Source organism: Pleurodeles waltl, chromosome 2_1, assembly GCF_031143425.1.
Source record: "Pleurodeles waltl isolate 20211129_DDA chromosome 2_1, aPleWal1.hap1.20221129, whole genome shotgun sequence".
In the NCBI taxonomy this organism is placed as follows: Eukaryota; Metazoa; Chordata; class Amphibia; order Caudata; family Salamandridae; genus Pleurodeles; species Pleurodeles waltl.
The window spans coordinates 184,006,802-184,034,510 of NC_090438.1; the positions used below are offsets into that span (position 1 = coordinate 184,006,802).

The window sequence follows — 27,709 nt, forward strand, 5'->3', positions numbered from 1 at the left end:
CACAGACAAAGCGATGTGTTGGTTCCAAGATGCATAGAGGCTGTGATGTGGGGGCCTGCATTGTTGTCAAGGACCCTGCCGTGATGCAATGTCCGATGTCAAGGATGCGGCGCAGAATCGAGGCGGTGCATCAGTTCCGAAGTGATGCAAGGCTACATTGAGGAGTCTGGAGTCATCGCAGAGGCTGTAGTCGACTGGGATGTATACCATTGTGGCAGTTCAGAAGGTGTTGCGGGCAGTGGAGACAATGCAGGTCTTTTCGCCGGGTAAGATCTTAGGGGAAATGTGTTGGTTCTGCTCAGGATTGCGCCGCGCAGCAGAGGAGATGCGTCAGTTCCCCAGGATCCACAGGGGCTGGCAGAACACCATAAGCCAACTCCCAAGAGTCCCCGACTGGGCTGGATGGCAGAGTCCAGGTGTAGGTGCAAGGTTGTTGGGAGCCTGTTATGTCCCTAGGACTTCAGGTGACGAGGCCAGCCAACTAGCCCTTGGAGTCACTCAGGGTTCAAGAGATGCAGAACCAGTCCTTCTCATCCAGACAAGACTGCATTCTGGGAAATGAGTTGCCCCCGATATCAGGAGAAATGGGAGGGGTGGTCGCCAAATGCGTTCTAACAGTTCAGTTTTCTGTGGGTACCACTCCAAGAGGGAAGGTATAAGACCCCTGCAAGAGGGACAGGAGGAGGGAGAGCCCACCCCTATCCTCTACTCAGCCTGAGGGTGCAGACCCTAAGTTAAGTGACCGCTCTACGGATACCACACCTGAACTGGTGGGAGGTGAAGTGGAAAAAGGGTGCAAGGCACCAGGGGCTACTGTCCCCCCTTTTCGAAACCACAAAGTTGTTTTTTAAGTTGTAAGTTTGAAAATGCATTTTTTGGAAAGCGGGCATTTTCTTGGTTAACCATTATGTGCTTCTGCCTGGCTGTGGAATACCCGTCTAGGTCAGGGTGACAGTTTGGCCTGTTTGTGAATTCATGCTAGACAGTCACACAAAGGGAGCTGAGGTGTGCCCGATATATCCTGATGTGTCTTCCTGGACTAGAGTGGTGGGAAGAGCTGACACTTGCACCTGAATAGGGCTGGCTGTGCATGTCCTTACACAAAGCGGTCAACAATCCCCTGGAGTGTGTCTGGGGCCAGGGCAGGAATGGCAGTGTCTTGTGTGTAGAAAAGTGTCCCTTTTGGCATGATTACCCCACGCACACTTTTTCACTGGTATTGATGCTAACTTGACTGAGTGGGAGTGCTCCTAAAACCCATACACAAGTCAGGGCATTCCTTGGCTTGACTGGTTATTACAAGGGGGTTGTGAAGGGGTATGGATCCATTGTGACCCCACTCATAGAACTGACCTCTAAGAAGATGCCCAAGAAAGTAAACTGGGCTGTTAGTTGTCAAAGGGCCTTTGACACCCTGAAGGAGGCAATGTGCTCAGCACCAGTTCTCAAAACTCCAGACTACTCTAAGCAGTTCATTGTGCAGACAGATGCCTCTGAACATGGGATAGGAGCGGTTGCAGTGCCTTTAAGAGGGAGGCATTTGCTGTGGTTTGGTCCCTGAAGAAGTTGAGACTATATTTGTTTGATTCTTACTTCATTGCTTACAAATACTTTACACATTCTCTCTGAGATAAGTCTGACTGCTCTCCCGAAGCTACCAAAGGGGTGATCAGGGGTTATCTTAGGTATGTGTCTCCATTACCCTGACTAGAGTGAGGGTCCCTACTTGGACAGGGTGGAAACCACTGCCAGCTAGATACCCCATTTCTAACATGTACTTATAGTCATCCTGGGCAGGGAAAAGGAGAGGTAGTTCACATTTACATCTGAAAAGGCTGTCATGCCCTCACACAAAGGGCTGACTACCCTCTACTGGTAGCATGGAGCCAGGGCTGGGTTGAAAGGGAACCTTGTGCACTTCAGAGAAATATTTTCAAGTTACCCCTACATAAGAGGCCATTTGGGGTATAAGTTCTGGGCATATGACACCATGTACTTAAAACACATCTGGACCAAGGGCATTCTACCAGGAAGAAGGACCACTGTGCTGTCAAGAGGGACCGCACATTTGCTGCTTGCTCTGCTGAATTGGCCTACTGCCTGCTACCTCTTGCCTGGGAGAGGATTGGATCTAACTCTCTACATCATGCAATCTAAAGTTTCTCAAAAGTTTCTCAAAAGGCTTGATTGAGCTTGCCTCCTGTTTCTGAAGTCTTAAGTATATCAAAGACTTCACCTGCATCTTGCTACCAGCAGCTGGGCTCCTTTGCTGAGTCCTACCCCGCCATTGGGGTGCCAAATCCAGTCCTGGGCCCTTGGAGGTGAGTGTGGTGGTGCAACACAAGAACTGATGCAACAACACTGGCACGTCACTTGAAACCAACGCATCCCACTACAGAAGCGCTGCTTTGCTGCTGTCTGCACCAAAGTCGCAGACACTGCTCACCGACTGCACAACACAACCCCAACTTATACTGCAGCCCTGGCTTGGCCGACACAGCACTGATGCATCGGAACAAGTATTCATTGCTTCTGGACATCGACTATCAACTATGTTCAGGAAACGACTCATTGCAAGCAAGCGCAACGCATCCCGTCCTCTGGATCAATGCATCGTCACTGAGCATTAATGCAGCAAAAGTACTGTCCATGGATCTGTGTGAATCCTGTGCCTGGCCCACACTTAATTTCAGTCAGACTGCACTTTTGGATTTGTCCCCGTCCAGAGCAGCCAGACAGTTTTGGTTGGAGATATTGTCTATTAAGCACTGCATTTTGATCTAACCTTTAACAATTCATAAATTGACTTTTGTATGTTGGATTATTGTCATCCGGGTCTTGTTTGACTCAGATAAATATTGCCTATTTTCTAAACTGGTATGGAGTCCTTTTGTGGTGTTTTCACAGTGTTACTGTGTGTGTGCGTGTGTGCACAAATACCTTACACATTGACTCTTTAGTTTAGCCTGACTGTTCTGTGCCAAGCTACCAGAGGGTGAGCACAGGTAAACTTTTAGTGTGTATCTTACTTGCCCCGACTAGGATTGTGGTCCCGACCTGGACAGAATGCGAACCTCTGCCAACTAGAGACACGATTTCTAACATAGCATGGATTAAAATAGTACAGGGGTGTGGAATTCCTATAGCCTGACCCCCAGGACATATTGTTTGGGGTCAAGGACAACATGTTTTCATAATTATTTTGTCCTTGGGACCAATAGCGACAATCACCTGCAGCCGAAATCCTTTAGCTGCTAGTTTACAATACAACATCATGGAGTGGGGAAGGGAGCTGTCTGCAATTGAGGTATTTTGTGTCCGTATGTTAATGCTGTTCGAACTTGCACTTATGGTTCACTAATGCAAACGCTTTATTATTAGGGTGAGTGCTCTAAATAAATGTTGTAAGCTCTCACTGCACTTCTTGACAGTGGTTCCAATAAAAAAAAAAATTCACATCTTTGCAAAATTTAACAGTATGATGGTACGTATAATGCTCCCAGAATGCTTTCTGATTAGATGCACATATTTGCAGAAGTTTGAAAGCCAGATTGATGATTATTTTCTTTCAGAATAAAATGTTCACAAAAAAAAAGCACCTGGGGAAAAATGTTGCTAAACTACTGTGAAAGTTTAGGTACCATTTCTTAGAAGCATCATTTAGTAAAATATGTTGCTGCATGCTGGTATTTCCCAAAAATATTCAGAATGGAAAATCAATCTAACCAGTTTCAACATTATTACGGGAAACATGAAAATAAACAAGCATTGGCAAAGCCAATAAGTCTGACATTGGTAGTCAGTCTTTTGGTTTTGCCAATGTGTGCCTTGTTTTGACAAGGTTTTTAAAAAACTTTATTGTTGAGGGAGCTGCCAGGACCTCACTATTGTAACAAACGCTGGCAAAAAGTAAAATTATTTTTTTGGTCTCAAAAAGCACACATTGTCAAGTTGTTCCTGGCACTGAAGGAACCTACTTTGTGCGCTGATATGCTCCTTGTGAAACAGCAGCATGCTATCACTCACAGTAAAGCCAAATGATAGATGGATAGAGCGAGACATAGAATCTTAATAAAAACAAAAACTTCTTGGTTAATGCCAGACATAATAAGGACCCAGTTCTAAAGAAAGTCACAAAAGTGCACCCATGGGTGGGTTATGTCTTTGCATTAGTGCAGATTTACGTATTTCATTAATTCACAATAATTTACGGATGTAGACCTGGAAATTTTGTAAATTTGCTCAAGTGAAAATCTGTTGAGCGTTTACTAGTTCATTTTCTCCCCCAACCACTTTTTCCCAACCCTCGAAGAAGGTTTACATTTGCCCTTGTCAGGAGCCAATTTCGAATTGTTCTCAGTGTGGGAAAAGATAGAGAAATACTGGTGAAAAACCTTAAAACAAGCAAGTTAATAGGTTTGCACAGACTCAAAGGGCATTCCAGCCCTAGAACTAATTTGCTTGCAGCTTCCTTCAGCCTCACTATGTAGATCTGCGCAATGGTGGAAAATAAGAAAATTGCGAGTATTCAAGCACTACTATAGTATTAACCCTGGCATAATCAGTGAGACTATTATCAGAGATCTTATATAATGAGATTGCTGCCCTAACTTGTGGCTGCAAAACATGACTCCAAAGGGATATGCAGATTTTTTTTAAAGGACAAGTAGATTTATAAGCCAACTTGTCCCATGGAAAAGTAGATATTTTAATACATTCCACACCCCTGTTAGTAATACTGTTATCTCAAGAAAGAAACCAGCTAGTAAAATAATTAAACTGCCATTTTAAGTTATTAAAATCCAAACCAATGGTAAAATCCAATATTAATTCATATTAAAGAAAATGAGCTTTAAGTAAGTTACCTTTTCTCTACCAGAGCCTTCAGGAGGCTAATTAGCATTATGTTCTGAAATATGGTCAGCCTGTACTTTGCCTGAATGACATGTGACTGAGGTATGAACTTCCTCCCAGGAGCTACACATTATGTAACTTTGACTGGCGGGCCTACTTCATTGGGCAGGATTACGTCCCTCAGTTCAAACAGAATATTCAGGGTGGGTGCTGCTGTCATCACAACAGTGCCGCATTCTTCATGGCATGGCTGTCTGAGGCACATTTAAAACTCTTGCGCCTTCAAAAAGGACCATAACAATTCTTATATAACCCAGTCTGGTTAATGAAGCTCCATGTTTTTCCTACTACACTTCTGTCTCGTTTTTGTTGTGGGTCCAGTGCCTGCTTCAAGCTAGAACATGGATACTCAAAGTACGGCCCGGGGGCCGCATGCGGCCCTCTTGACCTCTAATTGTGGCCCCCTGGTTAATAGCAGCACTGGGCTGCTGTACACATGACAGAGAAGGAACATTCAGAAAACTGTGAAACGCACATCATTTATTTACACGTTAACTAAAGTAATGGGAAAGAAGCAAAGATGGTGTCCTAGCCAACTTATCTTTGGGAACACCTTTAGTTTTCAAGACATCTTGCACTAGACATGTAGAGACTTGATAAACGTCTCTTCAAACTTTAAAAAAGTGTGCTTTATTAACATGCATGAGCATTTTTCCTTAGTACATCAGGTTATGTCACTGCATTGAGAGACATTTGTTAGCAGTGATATTTTTCAAACATGATCTTGGAAACAATCACACTGCCCATATTCGGAAATCAATGGCATTATTAAAAGAAGAGTCATTTGTCAGGTGCACCTTCTGAATAGTCCTGGTTGTTATATAACTGGAACAACATTATAGTTTATTAAATAAACCACAAGAAAAGGTATTATACAGCGCACATCTGGAACTCGTGTATTTCAAGGACTCTCATGTGATAATGAAGAAAAATGAGGCAAAGTGAAATTAATCAATTGCCTAGGATCACACAATTTGGTCAAGTGGGAAGCCAGGACAGATACCATGTTTTCTGGTTTCACATTTTGCAATTCAGCCATCAGATGAGTCTCTCTTTTTCTCTTGTGTTTCACATGAGAAGTTTATGCTTTGACTTTAATTCTTGGTGCATGAGAATAGAGCATTGGTGGCAGACAGAAGTCACGCAAAGGCTTGGTTTGTTGTCCGCATCTGCTTCGCATCCCCCTACTCCCACCTTTCATCACCGAACCCTTCCCCGCTGGTTTAGGTGCGGCCCTCGGGCAAGCCACAGAGAGTTCTTGTGGCCCCCGAGGAAATGTTTGTGAGTACCCATGAGCTAGAATGTTGTGGTAACTTGGAGAGCACTATTTAACTCCATTGTATATTCCCCTACACACCTCCAGCTCTCAGAGCCCGATTTTAGTGTGGCTGGTGGCTTGAAAATCTTGGATTTTCTACGAAACTTTGCATTTTGAGCTTGTTTGCAGAAAAGAAATGAAGTACTGAAAAAGTAAGTAGGCCAGAGCCCGTTAGAATTTACTCCATTTGACAGAGAGCAGCTAAGAGTGTCTTAGGGTGTCATCTGCAAAGCTGGACCATCACACAGCTTTCCTCAGTATACTGACTGGATACGCTGTCTGTGACCACAGGGGAGGCCTGTAGGAGTGGAGATGCTGGTTGTCTGACCTCCTGTGTGGCTAAAGGGACACAACGTGCTGCAAAATGCCTTTTGCTGGAAATGCCCAACTGAACAGTAGCAAATGGACCGGATTTTTTTTTGTTTCAAACGGTAAGTTTTAACCAATATTTTCACCTAACTACAACGTCCTTGTAACCTAAGTTTTTTTCCAGTGACTATATATGTATATTACCCAGTGGGGTTGCTATTGGGTAGTTATAGTTAGGGTGTTTCCATAGTAAAAGCGTTTTTTGTTTTCCTGCTAACTTTTGCACCATTTGACGAATGTTCGCAAAAAAGTCTTATCCACCTCGGCTCCTTACTGGAAAGTGTGGTGGGTAGGAGGGAATGGGAGAAACAGGGGGTGAGTCCCAAAACATGTTTTTCCCATTCATTTTTTAATAGGAAAAAAAACACAGCTCCAGCCATAATGGCTGAATGGAATCACACCAAATTTCGCATAAACCTAGATCTTGGTCCGGAAAGCATGCTTTTTGCAATCTGGTGTAAATTCATTCAGTAGTTTTTGAAGAACTGACAAATCTCTAGATAAGATTCGATTGGCTGCCACCACATCAAGAAAGATGTGGTGGCAGCCAGATAATGACTCAGTGCATTGTCCTTGAAAAACGTATGCAGGAAAATGGCTCCTTGTTGCAGTTACCCCCCACTTTTTGCCTGATATTGATGCTGACTTGACTGAGAAGTGTGCTGGGACCCTGCTAACCAGGCCCCAGCACCAGTGTTCTTTCACTAAACATTTACCAGTGTTTCCACAATTGGCACAGCCCTGGTACACAGATAAGTCGAAAAGTACCAGTGGTACCAAGGGCCCTGTGACCAGGGAAGGTCCCCAAGGGCTGCAGCATGTGTTGTGCCACCGTAAGGGACCCCTCACCTAACAACTGCACACTGCCATTGCAGATTGTGTGTGTTGATGAGGAGAAAAAGGCAAAGTCGACATGGCATCCCCATCAGGATGCCATGCACACAAAATACTGCCTGAAGCATAGGTAAGTCACCCTCTAGTAGGCCCTAAGGCAGGTTGCACTGTACCACAGGTAAGGGCATAGCTGCATGAGCAATATGCCCCTACAGTGTTTAAGTCCATTCTTAGACATTGTAAGTACAGTGTGGCCAAATTAAGTATATGGTCTGGGAGTTTGAGAAAGGGAACTCCACAGCTCCATAATGACTTCACTGAATACTGGGAAGTTTGGTATCAAACTTCTCAGAATAATGAACCCACACTGATTCCAGTGCTGGATTTATTACAAAATGCACACAGAGGGCATCTTTGAGATACTCCCTGTATTTTACCAAATCCTGAAGTGCAGGACTGACTGGTCTATGCCAGCCTGCCACTGAGGGATGAGTTTCTGACCTCCTGCGGTGAGACCCTTTGTGCTCTCTGAGGCCAGAACAAAGCCTGTACTGGGTGTAGGTGCTTCACACCTCCCCCCTGCAGGAACTGTAACACATAGCAGTGAGCCTTAAAGGCTCAGGCTTTGTGTTTCGATGCCCCAGGGCACTCCAGCTAGTGAGGATGCCCCCCCCACCCCTCCAACACAGCCCCCGATTTTGGCAGCAAGTCCGGGGAGAGAATGAGAACAACAAGGAGTCACCCCCTCAGCCAGGTCCACCCATAAGGTGACCAGAGCTGAAGTGACCCCCTCCTTAGAAAATCCTCCACCTTGTTTTGGAGGACTTAGCCCAATAGGAATAGGGATGTGCCCCCCTCCCCAAAGGGAGGAGGCACAAGGAGGGTGTAGCCTCCGCAGGGACAGTAGCCCTTGGCTACTGCCCCCAGCCCGAACACCCCTAAATTCAGAATTTAGGGGCGACCCTGAACCCAGGATTTCAGATTCCTGATGACCTAACAAGGACTGCTGACCTGAAAACCCGGCAGAGTAGGTTTGACCCCAGCCCTACCGGCCTGTCTCCAGATTTTAAAAAACCTGCAACAGCGACGCATCCAGTGGGCCAAGCGACCTCTGCCGACTCAGAGGACTGCCCTACAAACACAAAGGACCAAGAAACTCCTGTGGACAGCGGCTCTCTCCAAAGCAACAAGAAGAAAACATCTTTAAAGGGACTTTAACCTCACTCCTGAAACGTGAGTCCCCAACACTCTGCACCCGACGTCCCCTGCCTGTGACCAGAGAAACCAACATTGCAGCTAGGACCCCCAGACGACTCCCACGTCGGGTCCACCCTGAGACTACCTCCCTTCACCCCCAAGTAACTCCTGCAGAGAGAATCCAGAGGATCCCCCGGACCCCGATTGCCCGGTAACAAAGAACCTAACGCCTGGAAGAGGCACTGCACCCGTAGCCCCCCAGGCTCGAGAGGAACCAACTACTGGTGCAGGAGTGACTAGCAGGTGTCCCTCATCTTTGCCCAGTCGGTGGCTGGCCTGAGAAGCCCCCCTGTGCCCTGCCTGCATCACCAGAGTGACCCCCCGGTCCCGCTATTGATTTCAATGCAAAACCAGACACCTTCTTTGCCCTTTGCACACTGCACCCGGATGCCCATGCCGCTGAGGTATTTTGTGTGCCTGTTTGGGAACCCCCGTGCTCTACAAAACGCCCCCTGGTCTGCTCCCCTAGGACACAGGTACTTACCTGCTAGCAGACTGGAACAGGAGCATCCCTAGTCTCCATTAGCGCCTATGTTATTTGGGCCCCTCTTTGACTTTTGCACCTGACCGGCCCTGTGTTGCTGGGTGTTTGGGGTTGACTTGAACCCCCAACGGTGGGCTGCCTATGCCCGAGAGACCGAACTTGTAAGTGCTTTACTTGCCTGACAAACGAACCTTTACTTACCTCCCCCAGGAACTGTTCAATTTTGCATTGTCCACTTTTAAAATAGCGTTTTTGCCATTTTATGCCAAACTGTGTACATTACTGTTTTACTTCAAAGTTCTATATTTACCTATACCAAGTACCTTACAATTTATGTACGTACTTGAACTCTGAATCTTGTGGTCCTAAAATAAATTAAGAAAAGAATATTTTTATAAATAAAAACCTACTGGCCTGGAGTTAAATGTTCTCATTTATTGCCTCTGTGTGTACAACAAATGCTTAACACTACCCTATGATAAGCCTACTGCTCGACCACACTACCACAAGTAGATCATTAGTATTATCTGTTATTGCCACTATCAACCTCTAAGGGGAACCCATGGACTCTGTGCACGCTAGCTCTCACTTTGAGAGAGTATACACAGAGCCAACTTCCTACAACAAAAAAACACACAGAACAGCTATGGGGCAGGGGAGAGATACCCTGCCCGCATAATACCTGCTTAGGGGAGGGTGAGGGGGCGTAAGAGAGAGACAGACCTGTTCACCTCAGATCAGTGGCTACAATTGGGGAAAAAAAATGGCAGTCTTTCAACTTTTATTAGAACACTGGAATGCTCTGCTCTCCATTGCAGACAATGGAGTGCTCCTGGCTTTTACTGGCTGGAAAAAGCCCAGAGCATGAACATTCCAATGTTCACTTTGTTTACAGCAGTGGTCTCCAAACTTTTTTATGCTGCCCCCCCCCCCCCCTCCTCATTTGAAAAATGAAAATCATTGCCCCCCCTCAGAACTTTTCACAATTATTTTATAAAGATGGCAATGTTTAAATACGTCTAGACCAATTTAAACATTGCAGTTAAGGGCTGATACCATTTTTTTAAATGCAATAACCTGCTTCTGCTTAAAACAAAGGCCTGTTATCTGTATAATGCTTCTTTTGGCCAGACCCTGGAGCCCCCCCGGACCACTTGAGGCCCACCTAAGGGGGGCCGCCACCCAGTTGAAGACCTCTGGTTTACAGCAACAGCTGTGAACAAAGGCCTCAAGGAGCCTGAGGGGATTTTAATCCCCTTGGGCTTCGTGAGGAATGTTTTATTTAATAGAACATTCTGCCTTCTAGTGGCAGAATGTTCGAATAGCCTTAGAACCCGCCGTAGCAGGCTCTACCGGCCATTAAAGTCCCTCATCTTCTGCTCGGGCCTTTAACGGCCAGTAGAGCCCACTGCAGAGGATTGTAAGGCTATATTAAAACACACCCCAGGACGGGCCAGGACCTGGGGGTGGGAGGAACCAGTGCAGCTATCTTTGGGGAAGGAGTGTGCCCCTGAGCCTTTTACAGGCCCTGGATATGCCATCCAGGCCATCTGAGGCCCCAGGCTGCATTGACATGACAGGGAGGGGACGTGATCAGATTCAGGGATAAATAGAGAGAAGGAAAGAAAGGCCCTCCACTAGGAATCTGGTCACAGAGAGCTGCTGCCATTGGGGCCTTGAATATTAAGGACACTGCACTGAACATTCCACAGGTTAAATTATTGAGCACACCCTCAAAAAAACTAGGGTCCACTTAGAGATGATTCCAGGGCCACCCCCTTTGGCCACAGATTGCACCGTTTTTGGCCCTCTACCACGTTCACCTACCACTTCTTGACTATTCATAATGCCGGTTAGTCTGCTTGTTGGTCCCTGTTTTCCGTTCCAATACTCCAAGCAGGATCCACAACAATGACGACAGTGTATTAGATTTTGCAAGGCTAGTCTTTAACTAGCTAACTTTCATCAATTGGATCGTTGCCCCCACTGCTTTCCCCCGTCATTTGTCACTTTTACACTCGGCAGGCAGGTAAACAGCACCAACCATGTTCAGATGGGAAAAAATAGGCATAAGCAAGATGAAAGGGTGACCCGGGGAGTGTGTGTGGGGGTCGCACCCGAGTCAAGATTGTCATTAGAGTCTGGTAAGAGTTGAAAGGCTGAAAAAGGGTCACCGAATTCGAGGAGGGGGGATGATCAATAGGTCCCATCGACTAGGGAGAGCGTGGTTCCCCCAAAGGCAACTGCACAGAAACAAGAACGGCTGTCCCTATTTATTTTTCCCTCAAGCTTCAATTGCGACCTCTTCTATCAGGGTATTCAGACTTTGGCTGTTTGTTTGATTTACAGGAGTAGGTTGTGTTCAAGATTCTAGTACCTGGGGATGTGTACGAGGGGCAGGCAGTGCAAATTTAGCATGGCCGTTTGCTCGCTGAATCAGGTTGATGGAATCTAAAGGGCATTAAGACGATTGCTGACAATTTGTGAACCAGGTAGGACGACAGCTTGGGGAAAACGTGAGCGAGGAAAGCCGGATGCAACAACTAAAGAAGTAACTGATCAGGTCACATCCGGCAAGAGGCTAGGCACGAACTCAGGACTGTGAGACGAACTTAGCTGGGACCATCCTATGCGAATGGGTGCGCTAAAACTCCCCTCCTCCTATCCCCGTCAAGAGCCTGAGTGGGTTAGTTAACAGGTAACAAAGGCGCCAAACCAGATCAAAGCTTGGTTTGCATTCCCAAGAAAGCCGTAACAATGTCAGACCATTTATTTCAATTATAAAAAAATAAAATAAAAAGCAAGAACTGTGCGTCGTGACTTCTCAACGTGGTTCCGGCAATAGATTCAGGAGGTACTCGGGCCTGCTTTGCGGGGCAACCGAGGCCCCAGGCACGTGTCTTTTGTTTCCAGGTCAACTTGCACACCAGACGTTCGGCCTAATCGCTTTGTACACGCGGCACTTTCAGTCTCGTGCCCTGCTCTTTTGCCTGTTCTCCAAAATCTTAGCACTTCAGACATTCTGCGCCAGGAAGGAATTTTCATTCTCCCACATCTGGTCAATTGTCTTATAGCCTCCCCGGCTCGTGAGACAGGTCAGCAGTGCTTACTGTTCTGAAGGAGCATGGCTTCCTTAACCTGCAGGAGTGCGAAGGTGGTATTCGTAGCTCCAGTGTTACCACACTCTTGCTTTATTTGAGACGGGGAATGGCTCCTTACGATTCAGCAGGCTCCTCTTGTCCTTGCTATTCTGAAATATGACAAACTGAGGTTTTGGGCGATTGAGAGGGCACAGTTAGTTCCAAAGTAGTTTTCTGGGCAAGTAGCCCATCCAGGAGGCATTCTTACCTCATATACACCAGACACTGGGCCTCAGGCAGTAGTAGAGTTACCATTAGTTTAATTCTCAGTCTTCCTTTGCATCACATCATGAATTTAATGCCTCTACCCAAGAGATTTAGGCCCCCCGTTTATCAAAGTTTTGCCCTGGCAACCCAAAGCCTGAATGACATGTATCAAGCCATGCAAGTTCAGTGCTTCAAATTACTCTTGCAGCAGGGAGGGGTACCAGAGGTGGAGTGTGGGTGCTCCCACACACCCACCAACACATTCCCAGATGTACCAGCACTGTAGACCTGGGGATGGATCCAAATTTTGTCCACCCACCAAAAGGGCAAAACTTTGTTTCTGCAGCTTAGAGGAAAATGCCTCCGAGGATTGTTTTGGAGCCCCTTCATGCACAAGAACTGGATATTCTGGGTACAACGCATGTGCTCTGCAGTGGCACTAGGCAACAGTTTGTGCGCCAGTGCAGACATGTGCTACAAAGCTAAATGTAACATTCCTGCCCTCTCCCTTTCACACAATAAACCAAACGAACCAGCTGGGTTTGAGCCTATAAAGCAGAGGTTTTCAAACTGAAGTGCTTCCAATGATTTGGTAAGGAAAGGAGTGCGTAAGACTCCGCAGTGGGCTACCACTAACATGTTTTGTCATTTATATCCAAGGTGAGAGTATGTGTCAAAAGGGAAAGGACTCCAAATACTCTTCAAACTCCCACTTCTTACAATGTAGAGACCTTTACACTTTTAAAGACCTGCCTGAGCAGAATAGCATGTGTGGCATCATGTATTTTTCAAATTTTTTAACCAGTGTAGACAAACATTGCAATTTAATAGAAATTTGAAAAATTGAGGGGCAACATCAAAAAAGCACTTGAAGGCCACTTTGGGGAGGGAAGATCAATACAAAAAAAATGTAGAGACAGAAGACTCCGATAGGCCATTAATCAAGACGAATTGTAATGGAATGAAGCATGAATCCTGTGTGACCTACAAACCTTTTTAAATTAATTACTTCAAGTAAGCCGATTGGGAAGAGGACATATACAAGTTCAACTGACTACGCAAAAAACGCGCACCATAAATACGCGACCTTCGCATTAGTGATCAAATAATGCACCTGAACAGCAGATAAAGCAGTTCTCATTTTTGCTAAGTAGCACAAACAGCCCAGATATTGTTAATCACAGAACAAACGAGCAACACAATCATTCTGTGCATGCCTGACACAGCCAATGATGAAGTCCCACTGAACTTGTTGCTATATTGTTTCTTTTAGTGCTAACATGAAATAATTGAATTAAAAAAAAAATATGAATGGCAAAACGTTTCTAGGTCACACGGGATGTGTCCTTAGTTGTGTTTTATTCCCTTACGAAACGTTCCGATTTATGCCCACTGGGTTCTTTGTGGAAAAGCGAGCGTTTCGCTTAAGAAACAGTGCAGCATAGTGGCTTGTAGCACTACTGTTAACTTTAATAAATGTGCCCTCAGTGGGCAGCAATTAGCGATTTAAGAGCCTCTTTGGTAATCTTGCGGAAGATTTGAGTTAATAGGCTGTTGTAGCATTTATTTTCTAGCTTGAGCTCTTCCGCTTATTCCCAATGTTTCAATGTCTGTCCCATTTTAGCCTTCTATTGACAGACATCTTGCCTTTTCCCAGTTGCCATAGCTACTGGCTAGAGTGGATGCACTTAGCCCTTTATCCTTCAAAACACCAACGTTCGAAAAACATTCGAGGGTAGGAAGATACTCAAACTAGGAGCTGGTTTTATACCTGAAAAATCCCACCTGCATTAGCGGCTGTAAATCCTGCTAGACATCTCTGCAAAACAGTCACTGGATAAGCTTGCGGCAAGTGTCCAGGAAAGAAGTTGGCCATGCTATCTAATGTATGGCAAAACACGGGGATGCGACATTAAGTAACTTGGTAGGCATGCCTAAAAAATAAAAAAAAACACAATCTGTGCATCTAGGTTTGTGGTAAAGTAACCATAGCACCTTTTCAAAAGCTCATGGTTGTAAACACCACAGAAACAGGTCTCTGCGTGCAAGGGAAACCTTTATCACCACTGCAAATCTACAGCCACAGGATACTTCGAGGGAAGTCAATCAGAAGCACAATACCTCCAACTGCCTTAAAGCTGGTTAACCTGAAGGAAACCAAGGTATTCACTGTGGAGACCAGAGGGGTCGCCCTGCTCCCGTTCAGTTGTAAGCTTAGGATAGTCAAAGCAGAGGCGAGCTATGTTACCAGCATAACTAAATGCGCCCGGGTAAGACTTTCGCAGAGCTTATTACACTCTTCAAACAAGCAGCCACTGGATTCTTGAACAGCTGCTGAAACTGACGCCCAAGTATGCATCACTGGCGTCAAAATGAGCGATACTTGCCAACAGTAAAGTCGTAGCTTATTAGTTGTCACTGCGTGTAAAAGAAAGTACTGACAGGAAAGGCTTTTCTTGTTTAGTCTTAGGCGGGGTGACAAATTGCGCCAATGAAAAGTCGAACTTTTCAGCTAAAAAAGCTGAACATTTAGACGGTACAAACAAAATTACAAAAATGCAATTCTATGTAAAAAATAAATAAATGTATAGGGTGCTGTTACCACCGAGAAAGCTCAAAAAGGCACTAAATACGAACACGCATGATAAATTCAATATTTTTTATTCCTCCAAACAGAATATTAAAACGAGGGAGACAAATAAAAAATATATACTTAAGTCCCACCAGAAGGGAATGATTTCGTGGAGTTGTTGGTCAGATAAAGGTTGGTGCCCCATATTCAACCAGTAAGTTGTACCAGTTGGATTTCATAAATAAAAGGCGGTTCGATGCACGTAGAGTCCATGAATTTCTCGGTATGTTACATTTTACAGCATGCCAATCCAGACAAGGCCAGCTGGAGTTTTAGATGACTTTCTTCAACTCGTCGTAAATGACGAGCACAAAAGCACCACCCATCCCTCGGAGAACATTAGACCACGCACCCTTGAAGAAAGCCTTTGAACCTTCATCACGAGCAATCTTCTTCCAGCAGTCGATGGTTCCAGTGTACATGATATCGGCTGAAATGAAAGAAAAAAAAAAATTGTAACGATGGATAGATAATTGTGTGTGTGGGGGAGGAGAACAAGTCAAGAGGGCGAACGAGATGGACAAAGGTCACTTAAATTAGTTGAGTTTTTAGATACAGCGCCCTCCCTCACCAGGGATGCGAATTTCTGGAACCTCCCAAGATAAGTTGACAGGTGGTTGACTCCCAGGACTGAAGTAGAGGTTACGCAATGAGCAGGCCCAAAGAAGGACTCCGGTCATCGATATACATCGGCGTGTACATAGATGTGGTTTTAATTCCAGAAACCCAGCCCCGCAACAACAAGTAAACCGACCACAAGAGAAAACGCAACTTACTTGCTTTCCTGCCGGACTGCATCATCATACGACGTCGGACCGTGTCGAATGGGTAGGAAGTAATCCCTGCCACTGCTGTCACTGTCTGGGCAATCATCCAACTGACAACGATGTGAGTGTTCTTAGGATCGGGCAACATCCCTAAAAAAACAGAACAAAGTTTTCATACTCGACAAGGTTAAGTCGGCAAAATTCCACACGTCGTGGATAACATCATCACCTTCGGGACAAGGTAAAACAGTTTGGACATCCGACTAATAAAGGCCTCTTGTTACGAACTGGCCTGTGTCACTGACGAGACATGCCTTCGCGCGAAGGCATTAACCCCCCCCCCCCCCCCCCCCCCCTTCAAAGCTGGCCAGGCTGCATGCCAGATGAACTAACCACCACTGAGCCAGCCAAGTAAACCTGCCTGTCCGCGGAGGCTGCTGTTGATAGAAGAAAAAATATCCACCCTCTATGCACGTACCTTTAGCCGTGTCGTAGATACCGAAGTAGGCCGCTCTGTAGATGATGATTCCCTGCACAGACACGTTGAACCCCTGGTAAAGCCCCTTGAGGCCATCCGACTTGAAGATCTTAGCCAGACAGTCGCCCAGACCCTTGAACTCTCGGTCAGCTCCGGCCTTCCCCACATCTGCAGCTAGACGGGTACGGGCAAAGTCCAGAGGATAGACGAAGCACAGAGAAGTGGCCCCAGCAGCGCCACCCGATGCCAGGTTACCAGCGAAATAACGCCAGAACTGGGTTCTCTTGTCCACGTTGCCCAAGAAGATCTGCTTGTACTTGTCCTTGAAGGCGAAGTTGAGGGCCTGGGTAGGGAAGTACCGGATTACGTTGGCCAAGTTACCGCGCCAGAAGGAGAGGAATCCCTGCTCCTTGGGGATACGGGTCACACAGTCCATGATGCCCTTGTACTGCATGTCTGCGGTGATCTGCTTACTGGCATGCTGGACCTGCGATAAGAGAAGTAGACGTAGTAAAAAACACAGCGACCAAAGAGTCAATCATTGTAACAGAACAGAATATCAAGGTTACAGTTTAGCGTTTGGTCGATTAGCAGAGAACAGCATTTCGGCAACCTGGGATTTTCGGACCTACGTTTAGTGGTATAACCCAAAGACGGAACATCCCGAATAGAAAGGGTTTCATGGCCAAATACCTCGTGCGACGTCGCCCTACAGACTGGGGGAACGGAGTGACACTGCAAATGGACTGATCAACGGTACATAATCTGAATGTACTGTTTGTAGAGACCCACATACCACGCCTATGTGGTCCACCCCCTGTAAAGTGTCACAACGCTACATTTTTCAGCACATCAGTTGGATAGTATGTTATATTACATTCTATAAGTTATTGTGTGGTTCTCCTCTACTTACGCCCTTCTGAAAGGACGTCACGGCATTTATATTCGAGGAAAGAAAAAAAAAGCGATTCCATAAAGGGCCCACGTAAATATATGGAAACAACGAACCGCGGGGGGCCGACTCAGTCCCGCGGAAATGGGCGCTGGTTTCCCAGAGAGCAGTGGACATCTTGTAGGCCGCAGGAAGCGGAAGCTGCGCATACAGGCAAGCCAGGGGCCTACGGAACAAAGGAGGATGCGGTGCCCTTGAGCCCCGCACACAAGGCCCACGACCAGCAGAGAGAGCAATTCATTAGAGACAGGTAAATCTTTAGGCCTCAGTAACGGGGCGTTCTGGGCCGTGCGCACGGGGCAGGCGGACTATGCATTTCCTGCACCAATTCTTGTGACCTTGGACGAGAGCAAGGAGGTTTAGTCTGCAGGTGGGGGCGCAGTCACAGCCGACGGGCCAGTGAAACCAGACCACTAGCGGCACAGTTAGAAAACCCACCGTAGAGGTACCAAAAACTAATATAATTCTCACTGCCTCGTTAGAAGACCGCTTGCTTAAAATGCACGTCGCTACTCTCCAACGTGTACCGCAGGTGCAAGTCCGTCAAAGATCCTAAAGTGCCTCACATATTTTAAACATAGCTCCTATAAATATGGACCAGTGGAAAGTAGGCGAATATCCTACAAAAAAGTCAATTCGATATTTATAGCAAAGTAAGTACTACAATTGCAAGTCGTTAGGTTAGCTACAAATCAGAAGTTAGTCGATACGGATTTAGTGTCTTGATCCGGTGTGGAGGCCATGCCCGGCGGGCTACATAGGTGCGAAGCATCACAGTTAACACATCACTGGCCCTTTAACTAGCGAATCCCAATCCCCGCGAGTAAGGTCACAGTAATACAATCGCAGCAGCAACCCGCAATTCGCTCGTTTTACCTGCAGCAACAGCTTGACCCTCTCGATTGGTGCTACGGCGGTCTTGGAAATAGCTGCGGCAACTCCGCCGGCCAGGAAGTCCTTGGCAAATGAAATTGCAGCGTCTGCCATGTTGACGGTTGGAGGTGTTATCAAGCCGCGAAAAAGAACACTTTGTTCTACCCCGGGTGGTGCGGGGTCTACGGGTCCAACGGCTGGGAGGAGAACTGGCGAAATGGCCGACTCTTATACAGCAGCGAAGCTTTCAGCCGGGCGGCAACGACGTACTCCGGCCTCCTCGAGATCTGATTGGCCAAGAAGGATGGGGGCCGGTCTAGGAGAGTGTGTCTTGCCGGGTATTGACACAGAAAAGTTACTACGGTGACCGTGGCCGCCATTTTAGGTCCCGGGAATCTCCAACGCAGTGGAATAGTGCCAGGAAACCAAGGTGACACTGATATGTGTATTGCACCCGGAATTAGATTCAGCAGGTTTAACTTATTCGTGGGTGACAGAAACTTCCAGGTAGCCAGAAAAGAGCTAAAAATGAAACAGTAGACTCTTATAAATGCTTTTTTAATTACACAGTTAGAAACTTAATAAAGATGCATTATCCTGACCTATAACAACTTAATTCCAAACATAATCTACGTTAGCTTCTACAATTTTTAAAATCAACAGGACGATTAAATAAACCCGTTTTCTTCCAACAGTGATGTAATGGGTTTACTTTTTCAGATATCGGCGTTTGAATAAAATTTTTCTATTTAAAATGGCTGATAAATTCACGTGAGTCTGTGACGTCACGCCTCCAATAAGCTGTCATTGCAGTCTCCTCTGCTGCCTTGAAGGGCGGGAGCTGGGAAAAGATGTCTTCGGGAAGCGCGCGCAAGGAGGTGCAGAGGGCGGGCGTCAAAGGAAATTGCCTTATAGAGAGTGGGAGGAAGGAAGTTGCAGTTTTTGGGCGTGACGTGGCCCATTGAACGAGTTGCTCAGCAACGCATAGATGACAGAAATAAATACGCGCGCTCTCGGTATCAATGAAAAGATTCTAGGACTATGATGACAGCGTGTACGGTAAACCTGGCCAGGAAAGTTAAAAAAAAAAAAAAAAAAAAACAGGCTCCCTTCGTTTTCCTTAGAATATAACTGAATATTACTTTCGAGATCCATTCTTCATTATTTTGATCACACTCAGTTAATTTACAGTATTTTCATTTGTAGTGAGACTGCTGTATTTGTCAGGAGCTTCTACCCGGGCCCTGCAAACCTGTAGCCAGGGGTTGAATTGGGAAAAATTGGGCACCCAAAAAAGTTTGAGATTTTCAACCATTTGTGAAGAATAGTAAGTGTAAGAGGGATAATATAAAATTTACTAGCTACCACATCAAGAATTTTCAATTCTATTAACCCCTTCGCAGCCAGGCCTTTTCCCCCTCCTGTGCCAAGCCTTTTTTTGGCTATTTGGGGCAGTTCGCGCTTAGGCCCTCATAACTTTTTGTTCACATAAGCTACCCACGCCAAATTTGCGTCCTTTTTTTCCAACATCCTAGGGATTCTAGAGGTACCCAGACTTTGTGGGTTCCCCAGAAGGAGGCCAAGAAATTAGCCAAAATACAGTGAAAATTTCGTTTTTTTCAAAAAAATGGGAAAAGGGGGCTGCAGAAGAAGGCTTGTGTTTTTTTTCCCTGAAAATGGCATCAACAAATGGTTTGCGGTGCTAAAATCACCAGCTTCTCGGTTTTCAGGAACAGGCAGACTTGAATCAGAAAACCCAATTTTTCAACACAATTTTGCCATTTTACTGGGACATACCCTATTTTTACGATTTTTTGTGCTTTCAGCCTCCTTCCAGTCAGTGACAGAAATGGGCATGAAACCAATGCTGGATCCCAGAAACCGAAACATTTCTGAAAAGTAGACAAAATTCTGAATTCAGCAAGGGGTAATTTGTGTAGATCCTACAAGGGTTTCCTACAGAAAATAACAACTGAAAAATAAATATTGAAATTGAGGTGAAAAAATCTGCAATTTTTCTCTACGTTTTACTCTGTAACTTTTCCCTGCAATGTCAGATTTTTTAAAGCAATATACCGTTATGTCTGCTGGACTCTTCTGGTTGCGGGGATATATAGGGCGTGTAGGTTCATCAAGAACTCTAGGTACCCAGAGCCAATAAATGAGCTGCACCCTGCAGTTGGTTTTCATTCTATACCGGGTATACAGCAATTCATTTGCTGAAATATAAAGAGTAAAAAATAGCTATCAAGAAAACCTTTGTATTTCCAAAATGGGCACAAGATAAGGTGTTGAGGAGCAGTGGTTAATTGCACATCTCTGAATTCCCGGGTGCGTATACTAGCATGTGAATTACAGGGCATTTCTCAAATAGATGTCTTTTTTACACACTCTCTTATATTTGGAAGGAAAAAATGTAGAGAAAGACAAGGGGCAAAAACATTTGTTTTGCTATTCTATGTTCCCCCCAAGTCTCCCGATAAAAATGATACCTCACTTGTGTGGGTAGGCCTAGCGCCAGCGACAGGAAATGCCCCAAAACACAACGTGGACACATCCCATTTTTGGACATAAAACAGAGGTGTTTTTTTGCAAAGTGCCTACCTGTAGATTTTGGCCCCTAGCTCAGCCGGCACCTAGGGAAACCTACCAAACCAGCACAAAAAACTAGAGATCTAGGGGAATCCAAGATGGGGTGACTTGTGGGGCTCTGACCAGGTTCTGTTACCCAGAATCCTTTGCAAACCTCAACATTTGGCTAAAAAAAACAAATTTTCCTCACATTTCGGTGACAGAAAGTTCTGGAATCTGAGAGGAGCCACAAATTTCCTTCCACCCAGCGTTCCCCCAAGTCTCCCGATAAAAATGGTACCTCAACTTGTGTGGCTAGGCCTAGCGCCCACAAAAGGAAATGGCCCAAAACACAACGTGGACACATCCCTTTTTTTTTTAACAGAAAACAGAGGTGTTTTTGGCAAAGTGCCTACCTGTAGATTTTGGCCCCTAGCTCAGCCGGCACCTAGGGAAACCTACCAAACCTGTGCATTTTTGAAAACTAGAGACCTAGGGGAATCCAAGATGGGGTGACTTGTGGGGCTCTGACCAGGTTCTGTTACCCAGAATCCTTTGCAAACCTCAAAATTTAGCTAAAAAAACACATTTTCCTCACATTTCGGTGACAGAAAGTTCTGGAATCTGAGAGGAGCCACAAATTTTCTTCCACCCAGCGTTCCCCCAAGTCACCCGATAAAAATGGTACCTCACTTATGTGGCTAGGCCTAGCGTCCACGAAAGGAAATGGCCCAAAACACAACATGGACACATCCCAATTTCTTTTACAGCAAACAGAGGTGTTTTTTGCAAAGTGCCTACCTGTAGATTTTGGCCCCTAGCTCAGCCGGCACCTAGGGAAACCTACCAAACCTGTGCATTTTTGAAAACTAGAGACCTAGGGGAATCCAAGATGGGGTGACTTGTGGGGCTCTGACCAGGTTCTGTTACCCAGAATCCTTTGCAAACCTCAAAATGTGGCTAAAAAAACACATTTTCCTTACATTTCGGTGACAGAAAGTTCTGGAATCTGAGAGGAGCCACACATTTCCTTCCACCCAGCGTTCCCCCAAGTCTCCAGATAAAAATGGTACCTCACTTGTGTGGCTAGGCCTAGCGCCCACAAAAGGAAATGGCCCAAAACACAACGTGGAAACATCCCTTTTTTTTTTTTTTTTTTTTACAGAAAACAGAGGTGTTTTTTGCAAAGTGCCTACCTGTAGATTTTGGCCCCTAGCTCAGCCGGCACCTAGGGAAACCTACCAAACCTGTGCATTTTTGAAAACTAGAGACCTAGGGGAATCCAAGATGGGGTGACTTGTGGGGCTCTGACCAGGTTCTGTTACCCAGAATCCTTTGCAAACCTCAACATTTGGCCAAAAAAACACCTTTTCCTCTCATTTTGGTGACAGAAAGTTCTGGAATCTGAGAGGAGCCACAAATGTCCTTCCACCCAGCGTTACCCCAAGTCTCCCCATGAAAATGGTACCTCACTTGTGTGGGTGGGCCTAGCGCCCACGAAAGGAAATGGCCCGAAACACAACGTGGACACATCACATTTTTTCACAGAAAACAGTGCCTACCTGTGGATTTTGGCCTCTAGCTCAGCTGGCACCTGGGGAAACCTAGCAAACCAGCACATTTCTGAAAACTAGACACCTAGGGGAATCCAAGATGGGGTGACTTGTGGGGCTCTGACCAGGTTCTGTTACCCAGAATCCTTTGCAAACCTCAAAATTTGGCCCAAAAAACACCTTTTCCTCTCATTTTGGTGACAGAAAGTTCTGGAATCTGAGAGGAGCCACAAATGTCCTTCCACCCAGCGTTCCCCCAAGTCTCCCCATAAAAATGGTACCTCACTTGTGTGGGTGGGCCTAGCGCCCACAAAAGGAAATGGCCCAAAACACAACGTGGACACATCACATTTTTTTCACAGAAAACAGTGCCTACCTGTGGATTTTGTCCTCTAGCTCAGCTGGCACCTGGGGAAACCTAGCAAACCAGCACATTTCTGAAAACTAGACACCTAGGGGAATCCAAGATGGGATGACTTGTGGGGCTCTGACCAGGTTCTGTTACCCAGAATCCTTTGCAAACCTCAAAATTTGGCCAAAAAAACACCTTTTCCTCTCATTTTGGTGACAGAAAGTTCTGGAATCTGAGAGGAGCCACAAATGACCTTCCACCCAGCGTTCCCCCAAGTCTCCCCATAAAAATGGTACCTCACTTGTGTGGGTGGGCCTAGCGCCCACAAAAGGAAATGGCCCAAAACACAACGTGGACACATCACATTTTTTCACAGAAAACAGTGCCTACCTGTGGATTTTGGCCTCTAGCTCAGCTGGCACCTGGGGAAACCTAGCAAACCAGCACATTTCTGAAAACTAGACACCTAGGGGAATCCAAGATGGGGTGACTTGTGGGGCTCTGACCAGGTTCTGTTACCCAGAATCCTTTGCAAACCTCAAAATTTGGCCAAAAAAACACCTTTTCCTCTCATTTTGGTGACAGAAAGTTCTGGAATCTGAGAGGAGCCACAAATGTCCTTCCACCCAGCGTTCCCCCAAGTCTCCCCATAAAAATGGTACCTCACTTGTGTGGGTGGGCCTAGCGCCCCCAAAAGGAAATGGCCCAAAACACAACGTGGACACATCACATTTTTTCACAGAAAACAGAGGTGTTTTTTGCAAAGTGCCTACCTGTGGATTTTGGCCTCTAGCTCAGCCGGCCCAAGGGGGGCAGAAATGGCCTAAAATAAATGTGCCCACCCCCCCCTGGGCTGATGTCACGGGGGTGGGGGGGTCAGGGGTGGGAGGGGAAGGGCTTCCCCTTCCATCCCTGACTTGGGGGGTATCCCACAGAGGGAGCGGGGCTGTGTGCCCAGGACGTAATGGTTACGTCATGGGCACAGCAGCACTGTGCCGCAGGACGTAACCATTACGTCCGCGGCACAGAACGGGTTAAGGACACGGAGGCGAGGATTATGCTTCTCTTTCCATGCTTTATTTTACTCAGCAGCCAATAAAAATAGAGATTTGTTTAAAACTACATTTCCCATAACTTCAATAATCATGTGACCGACCATAGAGATAGACCACATATATAAACTCCTGACATCACAAGACTTCCTCTTTCTTTGCGAATAAACATTTTTAACTAGAGTCTGTAATAATCTGAAACAGTTTTACAGCAACACCATAAGTTATTCACCTGAAACGGGAACCTGAACACAAAAACTTCTCCTTAATTGAAGTCCATACGAAAACCGGCCAAACTGGACCCGAACCTTGGGATCCCAGAAGAGGCGATCCAATGCCATACGTTGCTGAAGGTAGACACCACCTCGGAAAAGAACCTCTGGCGAAAGTCCGGCTCTTCAAGGTTGCTTCTGCTCAGTGCCTGAGGATACTAAGTAAAGCCATAACAGCCATTCCCTCAATTTTCAAACAAACTAACGGGAGGGTATAACAATATCTTTGCATTATGGCTATTCATATAAGCAACATACTTATACCTTACGTTAGTCTTCATAAATCAACGGGTCGGATAATCTTCGCCTCCGTGACGTTAATAGAATAGACAATTCTTGATGCAATAGCTAGAATATTTTATATTCTATGTCAGGACCGGAGGCTCAGATTATGCTTGTTTAAAGCTGAGCCACCACTATCGATGCAACATCCACTACAGGCTTATAATAAAATGATTTAAAAGTGGCTTTGGATGACCAATCTGCTGCCTTCATGATATCTTCTAGGTGAGAACATAGGTTAAAAGATTTGGACGCCATAGCACATCTAACTGAATGAGCTCCGAACACAGAAGTGTCAACTCCCGCTTCTGAAAGAATCCAATGCAGCCATCTAGCCAAATCGGCCGATGTAACCAGTTTAAATGGCTTTTGTAAGGCGGTCAGTAATTGCTCTTCCAGATCTGCCCGGAATTCACTAGTAGCCGTCTTATAAGCCCTGAGGCATTGTACCACCCACAATTTGTAGTCATTAGGGAACGCAGGATACAAGACAGACCTGATGTTAGTCTTGGTCCTTCTGGACATTGTGAAGCTCACACTATCTGGGGAAAAATGGCGACCTCTGAGATCCACAGCTCTAACGTCTGACACTCTTTTGCAAGAAATCAAACATAACAGCATAGTCAATTTAGCAGATAACTGTTTACACGATAAGTATTTGTTATCAGACCAGGGTTTCAAAAATCTAAGTACCACATTCACATCCCATGAGGAAGAATATTTAGCTTGTGGAGGATTGGACAAACGAATACCCCTCAGCAATTTACACACCAGGGGAACCTCTCTGACTGGTTTACCCTGAATCGGCACATGACCTACCGAAATAGCCGATCTGTAATTATTCACCAATCTATAAGACAGTCCTGATTCAGCTAAGGAAGACAAAAAATGTATTACAGAAGGTACACCTGCTTGAAAGGGAGCCAAACTCCTTTGGCTACAGCAGCAAACCCATCTCTTCCATGCCAAAGCATAACGCTTATGGGTATTTCTGGACTAGGCCTCGTTAATAAAGGCTGCAGCTTTTGATGAAGTACCTGGCAACTTCCATCTATCCATGAAACCTTCCAGGCCACCAACTGGAGTTGGATGGATGAGATCAGAGGTTGTGGAAGGCCCAATGGATCCTGCAACCGATTCGGAAGATGAGGTATCAGGAGAGGAAAGTCGCATGACACTTCCAAAGCTAAAGGGAACCATGGCTGAGCCCTCCATAACGGAGTGACTAAGACTAGGTCGATCTTCTGACACCTCACCAAGGATAGGACTCTGGGAATCATACTGAATGGTGGAAATGTGTACCCTCTGTGGGGAGACTAGACCTGCAAGAACACATCCGTTGCCAAAGCCTCCGGATCCGGACGCCAACTGAAGAAGGTCGGAATCTGAGGATTGGCCCTGGAGGCAAACAGGTCCACTGAACAAGGACAATTGATCTGTCTGAAAATTTTCAGATGCAACCTTCAATCGTTTAAATCCCGGAGATGCCGGGAATACCAATCCGCCACAGAATTAGTCGTGCCTGGGAAGTACTCCGCAATGACCGAAATCCTATGTTGCAGACAAGAATGCCAAATATCCTTGGCAATCTCTGCTAACATGCAGGACTTCGTGCCCCCCAGTCAGTTGACATAACGGACTGCTGAGACGTTGTCCATCCTCAATAGAATGCAACAGTCCGATTTAATTGGGGAGATGTTTTGATCGCTAAGGAGCCCACTAACAACTCCAGACAATTGATGTGAAGTTAAAGCTCGTTCTCCGTCCAGCGGCCTCCATATCTGTCACCCCAACCTCACTTGCTGACATCTGACTCCAGAATGACATCTGGAGTCCTGCCACAGATCGCCCTGCCATTCCAGGCTTCCACGTGGGTCAACCATCAATTCATTTCCAGTCTGGCCTCTGTCTAGAGTTGGATTTGATCTGAGTAAGACAGCCCCTTCTATAGGTGGTGAATTTTTAGGCGTTGGAGAGCTCTGTAATGAAGAGGTCCCGGGATATCGCCTGAATGGACGAGGCCAGGAGACCCACAATCCGAGCTACGGATCTCAACGATATTGTCTGGTTCCGCAAAGCAGAGCTCAACTCCTTCTTGATATTCCAAATCTTTTGAGGAGGTAGAACTAACTGGGACAATACTGAATCTATCTGGAATCCCAAAAATGTCATCTGGTGAGAAGGAATCAGGGATGACTTCGTTTGGTTGATGACAAATCCCAAATCCTGTAATAACAGGATTGTCCAAGATAGATGAAGAAGTACCGTCTGGGGATCTTGGGCCATTAGGATTAAGTAGTCGAGGTAGATGATTAACCTGATGCTCCTGCCGCAAAGGGCTTCTGCCACTGGTCTCATGAGCTTGGTGAAACACCATGGGGCCGATGAAAGGCCGAACGGAAGGACTTTGTATTTGTAACATTTCCCTTTACAAAAGAATTGAAGAAAGCGCTGTGAGGGGCAAAGTTGGGAACCGAGAGGTAAGCGTCTTTCAAATCCAGTCTCACCATCCATTCACCCTCTTGGAGCAGATCTCTTAAAAGATGGATACCCTCCATCTTGAAATGCCGGTATATTAGCCAAGAGTTGACGTTTTTCAAATTGAGAACTAAACAAGATCCCTCCTCTTTTTTGCTGACGAAGAATATATTGCTGATGAAACCCCGGGATGGGGAGAAGAAGGGCAAATGGCGCACTTCCACAGCAGGGAACAAATTTCCTCTGTAATGAGTTTTTAATCTTTTAGGGAAAAATATATTTCCTGAGGGTGTGCATCTTGGACTAGAGAGGTGTAAATTTCCAGTTTGAAGCCCTGGACCGACTCTAGTACCCAGGCGTCCTGAGTAATGTTCGCCCAATTGTGTATGAACAATTGAATCCATTCCCCCATCACTACCTCTGAATAAGGAATAATCCTCAACTGAATATCCAGTGTCTTGGGCACCTTTCTGATAACCTCTTCCTCTACAGAAGCGTTGACGACCTCCTCTGGGTCAGGTGGGGTAGAAGTTCTGGTCCTGATCCTGCCAGGAGCCTCTGGACCTGTTGAAGGCTTCACGCTGGGAGCCCTGGTAAAATCCCCGGCCCTGACGAACGGGCTCTGTATTGTCTGGCCCTTCCAAAAAGGGTATGGCGGAAGACCTTCCTAAAAGACAGATGTGCCTTGTCTAGCTTGTTATATGTGGCCGCAAACTTTGCCAAATCCTTAACAAATGGACCTTCGAACCAGAGGCCTTGTGCCACATGACCGGATTCCAATGAAGCTAGATCATTTAACTTTGGATCAATCCACATAAGTATCAATCTTCTCCTTTCAGTGGGCATGGGCACATTGGCGTTGTCCATTTGGCACACTGCACGCTGTGCCCAGCCAATCAAAATGTCTGGATCACCTGACTCCCA

At 45.9% G+C, this 27,709-nt stretch overlaps 1 protein-coding gene across 1 annotated transcript; it reads right to left on the reverse strand.

Moving 5' to 3' along the window:
• Nucleotides 1–15,168: 15,168 nt before the first annotated feature.
• On the reverse strand, nucleotides 15,169–18,452 carry SLC25A5 (solute carrier family 25 member 5). The gene is made up of 4 exons (XM_069212316.1): nucleotides 18,229–18,452; nucleotides 16,401–16,887; nucleotides 15,932–16,072; nucleotides 15,169–15,585 (listed from the first exon to the last, which is right to left on the reverse strand). Exons 1-4 carry the CDS (start codon nucleotides 18,337–18,339, stop codon nucleotides 15,428–15,430), a joined length of 897 nt encoding a protein of 298 aa, XP_069068417.1. The 5' UTR covers nucleotides 18,340–18,452; the 3' UTR covers nucleotides 15,169–15,427.
• Between the last annotated feature and the right edge of the window lie 9,257 nt (nucleotides 18,453–27,709).

Coding starts and splice junctions, on each gene's coding strand:
- SLC25A5 (XM_069212316.1), bottom strand. CDS start 18,339: ATGGCAGACGCTGCAATTTCATTTGCCAAGGACTTCCTGGCCGGCGGA. Junction 16,073..16,400: donor TATCTACGACACGGCTAAAG/GTACGTGCATAG, acceptor CTGTTTTTTTAG/GGATGTTGCCCGATCCTAAG. Junction 15,586..15,931: donor GCAGTCCGGCAGGAAAGCAA/GTAAGTTGCGTT, acceptor CTTTCATTTCAG/CCGATATCATGTACACTGGA.